Genomic DNA, 11,390 nt, shown 5'->3' on the forward strand with positions numbered 1-11,390 from the left:
CACGTTATTTTATGGTTGTTATTTGGTAATTTCAATAATGTTTCCCGGCAATTTCATCTACTACATTGATGCCATAATTTATTACAAAGTCTATTTTAAAATAACCTAATTTTCAACTAATATTAATTCTTAAATAATTATCATCGTGGCGTCTGATCGTAACTCTAGCGACGGTGCCTAATTTAAAACTAGTTTGATATATAAATTCTTATAATTTAAATGCGAGATGTTTCTCGTTTGTAGGAAATTATTAGATTTGTAATAATTAAATATGTATACATGGGAAAACAATTTTTCCTTGACGAAACAAGAATCTACTAAACAGGTTTTTATTAAAATCGGTGAAAATATAGATGTTTCTAATAGAATGTTTTTCCTAAAAGTATGTTTTCCATCATAATGAACATATTTATTCGAAAAAAATGATAAATTTTAAAAAAAAACACGTTTAATAGTTTTTTAATCTCACCCTGTCGAGCTGACCTACAATTTATTTTATGTTACAAAAAAAAATAAAGTTTCAAGACATTAAATTTGGCAACAACAGTGCATACGTTTGTCTATATTCAAGGAGTCGTTTATTTTCGTTAATTATCGAATAATCATCGGAACAGTATCCTATGACGTGAATTGAATATCAAAACAAAGACTATTTCAACTTTTTGTAAAAAATAATTAAATACAAATATACGGTGTACTACATTCTCTATGAATAAGGCTAATTTCTATTTTTCTTGAAGTACGAAACTAATTTTTTTTATCCATTCAAAATATCACAAATTGAAATTGTGTTGATTGTAGACGTATACAGACAAGTCATAAGTTACAGATGCAACGTTGCCTTGCGGAACCTTTGAAATATTATTTCTTGATTGCTATGTACTTTATACATGCAACGAAAAAAAAAATTAAAATTTTGAGAAATATGATAAAAATCAGTTAATTGTGATAAAAAGACCACTTTTTTTATTAGATTTAATATTCCGTTCATGTCTCAAAAACATTCAGATAAGATTATTAGATTAACGTAAACAAATTGTAACTTTTGAAACAATCTTGTAAAAAGAATTTTTATTACCGGCTAGGTACTTTACATAACCGAATATTTATAGTCGAATGTTTCCTTGTTTCGTTACAAATACATTTCTCAAATGTATACGTAGATAATCCTAATTATACTAATTAACTTAATTATATAATTAGCATAAAACAAACATTAAGTGAAACATTCGAATCTTTTGGTAAAGGAAGGTCCATACATGTCCACCTAAATCTTTGTTAGTTCTTAAATATTGACTTATTTAAAATCCCAGAATTGATTATAATTCCAGGAAAAAAGAAGATATGACAACAATGTAAATACTACTATATTAGGGCTTTTCGGAAACTACGATTGAGTTAACCCAATTATAGTCATTCGGAAATTGATTGAAATATGTAATCGGTAGTGCCATTTTGGATTTATTAATAGATACATTTGATGAGTTGACTTATTATTTCGTTTTTGTGATTTTAAAAATAATAATTACGTTTATATGTTTATCTATGATTAATTCTTATGAATTTATTGTGTATAATCTGTGTGTGACTGGATGTATCTGGTGAAGAATAAAACAATTGAATAAAGGTCTGGAAACACAAAAACTAGGTAAATATATAAACATCAAATATCGAAAAAAAAAACTAAAAGAATAAAGATTTTGTAAGTTGCTTTAAGTTTTGAATTTAAAATTTTCACACGACGTTTAGATCCTGATCGTTTTGGGTTAAGATCCGCAATCAGCTGATCGTAGCAGGACCGTATTTTCCAAAGTAACAAAACAAATGAAAAATTTATAAAAGTCGTGATATTCTGTATATCGTAATAAATAGAAAACAAAATACGTAGATAAATTTTATTATTATTACTAAAGAATTTAGTAAACAAATGGTCATTTCCCAGGTATTTGTTAACATGAAACCCATCTAGTGATTTACCGACTGGTAAAAAGGGGGGATATCACGTTTGATGATACAATCTTACTCCAAATAAAAACGGCGTGGGAGGAAACTAGAGTAAAAGTGATTTATTTACAATGGGTTTAGTAAATACGTTCATCCGTATATAAACGAAAATTATTTGGTAAATGGTAGTTATTTAATTTAATCTTCACTTGGAACTGGGTGTTTTATTTTCATCTTCATTTTGATAGGTGTTTGTGCGTAAATTTTTGATTGGATTAGCAAAATGTTTGTAGGAGTGAGTATTTTGTGGGTTTTATCGATTTTTCCAAATTTAGGGTAATGTAAACTACAATCAAAGACGAATAGGATTTGTTTGAGGTTATGTTAGGTGTTGTAATATGTTGGTTTAAATCCGTGATATTTTTTTATAGAAAATTCGAAAAGAAAAATAAATTTTAGAAAAATTTTGAAAAACTGAGGGAGTTTGAAGATTTTTTTCGTAAATTCGAAAAGAAAAAGAAATTTTAGAAAAATTTTGAAAAACTGAGGGAGTTTGAAGATTTTTTTCGTAAATTCGAGTAATTTCTTAACAATTCAATGAATCCTTTAATATTTTCTCGAAAATTTTTTTTCTAAACTCAAATAATTTTCTGGATATTTTTGTAGCATTTTAGAATCTTCAATATTTGGTAAAGTATTGCTATTTTTTCCAAATATCAAGCCCATTTGTATCAATATAATTAATTTTTGGTTATTTTGAGAATATTTGGAACTTTTTTGGAAAATTGATGGTGGTCTGGTTTTTTTTTTGATAAACCGAGCCATTTCTTATAAGTTCGTAAACTTTTTTAATGTTTACTTAAAGTTTTTGCATTATTTTTCTAATATTTTGTGAAGTTCTATACCTTTTTGGAGGATATTTTTGGTAAATTTAAGTATTTTTTTGAAAATCCGATAATTGGATGTTTCTGGAAAGTTCCAGCATTTTCTCGAAAACAAATAGAAGCAATTTCTGGGGAAATATGTCAAATTAGGGTAACTTTCAGCAGTCTCGAAAGTTTAACTAAATTTTTGCGGAAAATTTTATCAACAATTGAACAATTTCTGAGTATTTTGGAAAATTTCAGTATTTTCTTGAAAATTTGATAACTTTATGGAATATTTTACCGAATTCTTAACGTGTATACTTCTGGAAAGTTTCGGTATTTTTTAGAACGTTTTTCGAATTTCTTTTGAAAATTCAAGCAATTTTTTAATGATTTCGAAAAATTTCAAAATTTTTCTGACAATTTCGCAACATAACAATAAAAATTCATTTAATTGTTAAACAATACGATATATTTCAGGAAAATTCAGCATTTCGAAATTTTTTTGAATATTTATTTTCGTTACTAATTCGTCTTAGTAGAACCGTCGATTTTATAAATAAATCATATTTAATGCAATATTCATGATGCCCAAACTCAACTCATAGGTGCAGTTGACCCTGTACATCATTATCAACAACGATCTAATTTTGATTACGCCTCTGGTGAAATACCGAGAGAGACAGAGAGTTCGTTATAGTAATTTTTGTTAGGGGAGATTGGGACATTTTATATAGGATATGGTTTTTTTTTTGGAAATAGCTATGATGGTTGATTTTAACGAGTTCTCAACGTGGATATTTTTGGAAAGTTCTAGTATTTTCTAGAATATTTTTTAACCTTATGTTTTTTGGATCTCTCTTGAAAATCAAGCAATTTTTCAATGATTTCGAAAAATTTCAAAATTTTTCTGATAATTTGGCAACATAACAATAAAGATTCAATTAATTTTCAAACAATACGATATATTTCAGGAAAATTCAACATTCCAAAATTTTTTGAATATTTTACTATTTTCTTTAGTAAAATTCTAGAATTTCATCGAAAAGTTTAGCTATTTTCTGATAATTGTTGGTTTTGGAATATTTAATAATTTTTTTGAAAGTCGGAACCTTATTTTAAAATTTCAAAGGATTCCTGAAAATCCTGATAAATTCGTTAATAATTTCAGTCATTTCTCTAAAAGTTGAAATTATTTATTTTTTTTTTCAAATTTGAGTATTTTCGCAATGTTTTTATAAATTTTTTTATATTTTCGGAAAAATTTCATAACGTATTTTTTTTATTGAGGCTAGGCTCTGAGTAATTCGATACATTTCTGAATATTTTGAAAATTTAAACAGTTTTTTCCAAATTTTGATAACTGTATCGATTATTTTGAAAATTTTGGAGCAATTCCTTACATTTTGATACCTTTTTGGAATATTTCAGCCATTTCACGGAAGTTTCAAATTATATTAAATATTTTTCTGACAAATGTCTGGATACTTTTAGAAAATCTCTTGATTTTCTCGACAATTTGGTAGTTTTAATTTATTTTTTCTAAAAAAATTAAAGGAATTTCTCAGTATTTCGTTTAATTTTTGAAAAATTTCAGCAATTTTGGAAAAATTCGAAATTATATTATTTTTTGACGCAGTTTCTCTATAATTTTCTTATGTTTCTCGAAAATTGAAACATTTTCTTTTATTTATAATTGAGGCAATGGGTAATTAGATTACTTCTGGAAATTTTCACAATTTTTTTCACAGATAAGAAGCGCGTTATTTTTAATGGCGGTAAGTTCGATTGCCAGAAGTGAACCACCTAGTACAAGTTACGGCACTCCTTTGGGATCTCCTATAACAAATTACCGAGGCTCGGGATCAAATTTTGGCGGAGCTGCACCCTTATACAGCGGACAGGGTGATTACAATATTAACAACAACGTTTATAACGGTGGAAATGACCACCAACACGGTTATGACCATGGGGAAGTAAGTTTTTTCTTACTACGAGGGTAGTTATTGATAATTTCGTAAATTAAAATATGTGGGATTTTCTAATGATTATAATTAACGAAAAAAAACTGGAAAATAAATACCAATTCACGATTTAAACATTAAATTCGAATTAGATCATTAAGAAACAGCATGTGTTGTTTAAATTAGTATTTTTTTGATCTTAACACATTTCTAAATGGTTGAATTATGTTAATAATGACTTAGAGTCGTTAATTTATTGAAAATTGGTGTGTAATAAATCGACATCATAAGGAGAAAAACTTTTCAAAAGTATATCTTTTGTTTTAAAACCAATTTTCTATCCACCATGTATATTTTGAAGAATACAAACTTTAAGGTTGTTTTTAACGAAATTTGAACACTTATAGGACACCCTGTATATGTTTATATATTCATTTCATATCAAACTAAAAGTCTTTCTCTGCAGAGAACCGTATCTCGAAAAAAATATTTATAAAAACTCATATTCAGCGTCAGCCATTCTGAATTTTTAAAATTTAGAAACACCAACTTTTTCAAATTTATTTTTTATATATTTCTATGTAATATCGATTTGATTTTATTATTTTTACTATATTTTCCGTGTAAATAAACAAAATTTCAAATTTTTGCTCAATTTTTGAACGATAAATGCTAGAAGAAAACATTTTTTTGGAAATTTGTTTTCATTATGGTATAGAGCTTAAAATTTCCCACAACTCTGATACATAAAATTTTTTTTACGAGCAAAAATAAAATGAAGTACTCTAAATCCATATAAGTTTTGAATTTTTTCTTTAAAAGAAATTAACAATTTGAATATATATTTTCTTTACTAATTCGTCTTTGAACCGTCGATTTTATAAATAAATCATATTTAATGCAATATTCATAATGTCCAAACTCGATTCATAGGTGCAGTTGACCCTGTACATCATTATATACACCGATCTAATTCTGATTACGCTTCTGGTAAAAAACCGAGAGAGACATACAGAGAGATGTTCCTTATAGTAATTTTATTAGGGGAGATTGGGATATTTTCATATAGAATGTTTTCTTTTTGGAAATGCCTATGATATAAGAAAAATTTTCCTCTGCAGGTTTAAGGGGTTAAATATAATAGATTACGTTTTATATACTTATAATAATGGTGAAATAGTTATCGTGAAAAATTGAAATTTGAAGTCTTTGGAATTTAATTTTGTAATTTATTTATATTATATCTCGTATATCATCTTAAAAGAAATAATTATCAATCGCATTCGTACAAAAATCTTGTATAATACCACAAAATAGTTTATAAAATAACTTTAAACATAATTTTTCTATAATGGTAACATTATCCACATTTTTTGGTATATTCGTTTGAATTAGATATGGAAATGCAGTGTCTACTATATTTCAAGTAAGAATTAAATTAAAAAATTAAAGAAGAAAAGATGATGTGATATTATATTGAGTATTAAATTCAGCTGCCCCACTTACCTCTATCAGCTACTTTTGTAAGATCAGAAAGAAATATTAGAAAAAAACACTTTTCAGAAAATTATAAAGGCCAATAGATATAAATCATTAGAACTAATTTTTTTAAGAAAAAAAACGTCTAAATTATTTAGTATTAATAAAAATATTTTAAAAAAATCTAGAATCATGATTAAAAAGGTAATGAATTAAATCAATTGGTTTAGTTATCCGTCCGTTTAATTTTGACAACTTCGAATTATGACCCGTGGTCGCTAATTTTTTATTCGAGGGTTGCTACTGAGATTTAGTTTCTTGTTGTGGATATTATTTACTATTTACAGCCAAAATCTTACGAATACGGATACCAAGTAAAAGACGAATATACCGGTACAAATTACAACAAACAAGAAACCAGCGACGGTAACCAAGTGAGAGGAGAATACAGGGTGGCTCTACCGGATGGTAGAACACAAATCGTCACCTACTGGGCGGACTGGCAGAGCGGTTTCCACGCCGACGTCAAATACGAAGGGGAAGCGCAGTTCCCAGATCAGTACAACAAAGGTGGTTACCAAGGGGTGTCTAATCAATATGGTACACCTTCTTACAACGGTAATTACAACTTAATTTGTACTATAATGTGACGTCAATTTATGTTTCTGTTATTAATCTTGTCTAGGATATAATAATGGTAACGATGCTTCCGCTATTAACAATTTGGCTGGGGGTGGAAACTATAATTACGATTCTTACAGTAATGGTTACAGCAGCAAACCCCCAAGTAACAGCTATGGAACCCCATAATTTAGTTTTTACGTATCACGATTTGTTTAATATAATTTAGTTTTAAAATTTTTTTTTGGAAAGATAGGTTTTTGGAAAAAATTATACTAGTTTACGAAAATATTACACCCCTATTTTTTAACGTTGTATATATCTATTTATGGCGAGTATTTTCTCTCTTCGAAATTCTCAATTTCTCTCGACTTACCCGGTGGATATTTTAGTTTAAAGAAATTTTTAATCATTTTTTTTCTTCAGGATTCATATCGACCAATTTCACCCTGTGTTGTTAAATTTTCCTAACATCTTTAGTACGATATGACAAACAAAAAGAAGAATTTCTGGAAATCTCCCTACAATATCATTTTCTAATCCATAGTCCAACCCTGTATACACAAATGTGACTGTGCGATTTTACATTTCGTGTAAATGACTCTAGAAGAGTGAGACAGAGAGAGAAAAACGACGTGTAGCTTGTTAGGAGAGATGGGTTATTTACTCGAGTTATAATTTGTTTTGAAAAAAATTTTTCATATGAAAAATTTTTCGATACAAAGGTCAGATAGGAGTGAATGGATGATTTTTATACATATATGCGTCCGCTGAACATCGCGCTTGGAATTAAATATGGATTTGAAAAATATTTAATACACGTAAGAAAACCAGTCCAGCCCTGTACTCACTAAAGTGAAGTAGGCTACAATACTTTTATATTATACACGATCTTACACAACTATGTACGACTATATATCTCGTGTCTACACCAGAAAATAAAGAGAGATAGAGAGAAACTAGTTGTTGTGATTTACTAGGGGAGATAGGAACATTTTTATGTGAAATATGGTTTGTTATAGAAAATGTCTCTAATAAATAAAAATTAATTTGTTTATGTAAATTGGAATGTGGTTTATATTGAAAATATCGATTTAAAGAAACGTATTCTAACCAAACTTTCCAAAAAAGAAATTTCAAAGTATTCAAATATTTGTACATATGTTTTTTTTATATTTTTGTACTGAAATATATGAAAAAAAAAACAAAATTTCTTTTTTTTATAGTAATACCTTCACTTTTAGAACAAAATGGTGCTTATCAATATTCCTCTTCCTCTTTTCCTATCCAACGTCACTATTCGATTATTCTTCATATAATCTATAACCAGAAGTGTCTAGAAAGGTCAAATTGGAGGGAAATAAATTTCTACCAGCCCCGGTACATTTTACGTAAAAGTTATTAAAAATTTCTTTCTGTTACGTAACATTTTTTCCCATAGTTTGCAAATTTAAATACAATTCGCACATATAACTGTGGGAATAAGTAATTTAGTCCATATATCACATGACAAAAGGTCTTTGTTATTATTAATTTTCCAATTACCAAACAGCCGTTACGTCTACAGTGTGAGTAAAGAGCAAATGTTTTAAATTTGTCGATTAATACGATGAATTATCGTTTTAAATGAATAATAAATGCATTAATAATGCTTCAAATAAGTCAACTTGATGATGTTACGTCACTTTTTTTCAAACTTCGTCTTCCGTGACATACGTCAAACGTCGTTCCGTCATTTCAGTTGTTCCATGTCATGTGTCAAACGTCAAATCGGTTGTTACACAATGGTTGAATTCACGCGATTGTTCATATCGCATCCAGGATTTCTTCCCAAATTTTGTGTTCCATGTCATATCTCAAACATAAAACGGATACATTCAGTATTTTTTGTTCACTCTCATCACAACATTTTACTTTCTGCTCTTGTTCAATCCGAACTTTTGTGTTCCATGTCATACGTCAAAAGTCAAATGGAACACATTCTGTCATTTTGGTAAATTAACATATAATTCTTTTAATTATTTTGAAAATATTGGGATTTCCACGATTGTTTGTTTCTTATCTTAAATTTTTTCGACTTTAGTGTTCTGTGACATATGTCAAACGTTGCCGAATCGAGTATATTGAGTCATTTCTATTGATATACATACACGATACGTGAATTTTGGCGACTAATCATTTTTATACATCGTTTTTATTCGAAATTAGTGTTCCATGTCATATGTCAAACATAAAACAGATACATTCCGTACTTTAGTCAGCATTGGGCCAAGTTAATGTACATTTTATGTCATTGATCTCACACATTTGATTCTTAGTGATATTTTTTCAGCTTTTGCGTTCCGTGATATACGTCAAACGTTGCCAAATCAGATACAATAATTTGGTTTTATTGAAATACATACAACTGACACAAATTTACTTCAATTTTTTTGTTCTATGTCATGTGTCAAACAGAAATTTATTATTTCTAATTAAAAGTCAGTTTAAATACGTAAATTTCAGTTTTGTATCATTTTTTTACAATCATATTTGATTTTCAGCGATTATTCATTATTTAACTCAATCTTACGTCATTATTTCCACGATCATATTTGTATTTCTATGATTATTCATTTGGCAACCACTTTTTTAATTATTCTTATATTCCCTGTCAAATTTCAAACGTCAATGTATCATTTACATTCTATAGACATTTCAAAGTGATCAAATGACAACAGCAGCCCGTCCGACTTTCGAGCCTGCAAGGGGTGGTCAGGGAAAAAACGAAAAAGATCTTAGCGTCATTTCCAGGCAGTATTCCAGTAGGGATTTGCCGGGTCAAACGAAATTAAAATATAGGGAATACGGACAGGGAACTATCGACGAAATTAGGATCCGAAATTTTAAACGAGAACTAGAAGAACGTGAACGTGGAAAAAATTGCAACAAAAGGTTGAAATTACATCAAGTTCCAGCTGCGAGTTTAGACGCGGACGATCCTCTGGATGAAGAAGATTCCGAATCGAGCGATGACGACGACGACGACGCGGCTTTACTCGCAGAATTGAATAAAATAAAAAAAGAACGAGATGTCGATATCGCGAAAAGAGAAATTAAAAGAAAACAGGAAGAGGAGAGAGTCCGAATGGAAAATATTTTGAGCGGAAATCCCCTATTAACGCATTATTCCATGGGTGCAAATGAGGTGAACCGCAAAGTTAGAAGGAGATGGGATGAAGATGTTGTTTTCAAGAATTGCGCCAAGACAGAACCCGAAAGAAACACGAAAGTTTTTATAAACGACTCCGTGAGATCGGAATTTCATAAAAAATTCATGGAAAAATATATTAAATAATAGATTTATATTATTTTTTTTTTGTAAAATAAATAAAATAATTTAGCATGAGACGTAGACACAATGTCATTGTTTGTTATTTAATCCTAAATTTCCCGTTGATCATAATACAAATCAACTTGAGGAAGCGCAACGTTGCTGAGTTTATAAATTACTTACAATCGTTTCGCGAATCAACGAAAATAAATAGTCCTTGAATTATCATTGATTATTATAAATAAAAACGTAGATAAAATGTAAAAATGGCCTAACTTGGATTACTGTTCATATTGTGAGTGTTAATTAACATTTCATTTTCATTGAATTTAATATCGATCGCGTAATTTTTACGATCTGTCACATTATACTATAACCAGGTAGAGAAAAAATTTCATTTATGCTATATCAACCATTATACGATTAAATTAATTTATTACCGATGAACAAAAGTAATTATCTAACTCCATATTTATTTAAAATAGTAGTTTCCGAATCTATCTGGCAACATTGCTGGCATAAACTGTTAAATTATGACCGTTGCTGATTAACGTCTTTTTACTATGGCGACTGTATGCATGGTACAATTCTAAATTTAATTTTGCACATTTAATTTTTCTTCGTGTTTGGCATCATACTCGGCTATTTTCGTTTTTTTCAATAGTCGAATAAACCAAATGTAATGTGTTGTAGAAAAATAGTAATTTGAAATACCATTAAAGTATCTATATTAAAATCAAAATGCGAACATGAATATTTATCATTATATGTATATTAGAACGTAATATTAATCAGAGTCATCTAGCGGTTGGTTTTTGAAATAATTATCTCATAATAGTAGTTTTCTTCTAGAAGAATGAATTAGTGTTATACTTGATAATTTTGGAATTTGTAAATTTCAATGGATTGGATTCGTAAAACAATATATAATTATAGATAGTTTGAAATACTAGGGTAAAATGAAAATAAAAAAAAAACATAATAATAGAACGTTTTGTCAACGTGAGCGTCATCTAGCGATTGTTTTTTTGAAATAGTTACGTCACAATTGTAGTTTACTTCCCGGGGAACAGTTCCTGTAAGACATCTACACACAGAGGGTTATTTTCCCTACCTTAGAATTGAATTTATCAAATTTTATAATACCTAGAATCTATGGTAGAAAAAATATGTCACAAAGAATAATTTGAAGTGAAAGATTAG

General features: G+C 28.5%; 2 protein-coding genes across 2 annotated transcripts; both read left to right on the plus strand.

Moving 5' to 3' along the window:
* The first annotated feature begins 1,406 nt into the window (after window positions 1-1,406).
* On the plus strand, window positions 1,407-7,919 carry LOC130904110 (pro-resilin-like). Its single transcript, XM_057816676.1, has 4 exons — window positions 1,407-1,648; window positions 4,562-4,786; window positions 6,601-6,871; window positions 6,939-7,919. Exons 2-4 carry the CDS (start codon window positions 4,583-4,585, stop codon window positions 7,061-7,063), a joined length of 600 nt encoding a protein of 199 aa, XP_057672659.1. The 5' UTR covers window positions 1,407-1,648; window positions 4,562-4,582; the 3' UTR covers window positions 7,064-7,919.
* Window positions 7,920-9,543: 1,624 nt separating this feature from the next.
* Window positions 9,544-10,211, plus strand: LOC130903739 (spliceosome-associated protein CWC15 homolog). Its single transcript, XM_057815988.1, has one exon. The coding sequence runs from the start codon at window positions 9,585-9,587 to the stop codon at window positions 10,209-10,211; it is 627 nt and encodes a 208-aa protein (XP_057671971.1). The 5' UTR covers window positions 9,544-9,584.
* The last annotated feature ends 1,179 nt before the right edge of the window (window positions 10,212-11,390 follow it).

Source organism: Diorhabda carinulata, chromosome 2, assembly GCF_026250575.1.
Source record: "Diorhabda carinulata isolate Delta chromosome 2, icDioCari1.1, whole genome shotgun sequence".
In the NCBI taxonomy this organism is placed as follows: Eukaryota; Metazoa; Arthropoda; class Insecta; order Coleoptera; family Chrysomelidae; genus Diorhabda; species Diorhabda carinulata.

Coding starts and splice junctions, on each gene's coding strand:
- LOC130904110 (XM_057816676.1), top strand. CDS start 4,583: ATGGCGGTAAGTTCGATTGCCAGAAGTGAACCACCTAGTACAAGTTAC. Junction 4,787..6,600: donor ACGGTTATGACCATGGGGAA/GTAAGTTTTTTC, acceptor TACTATTTACAG/CCAAAATCTTACGAATACGG. Junction 6,872..6,938: donor TGGTACACCTTCTTACAACG/GTAATTACAACT, acceptor AATCTTGTCTAG/GATATAATAATGGTAACGAT.
- LOC130903739 (XM_057815988.1), top strand. CDS start 9,585: ATGACAACAGCAGCCCGTCCGACTTTCGAGCCTGCAAGGGGTGGTCAG.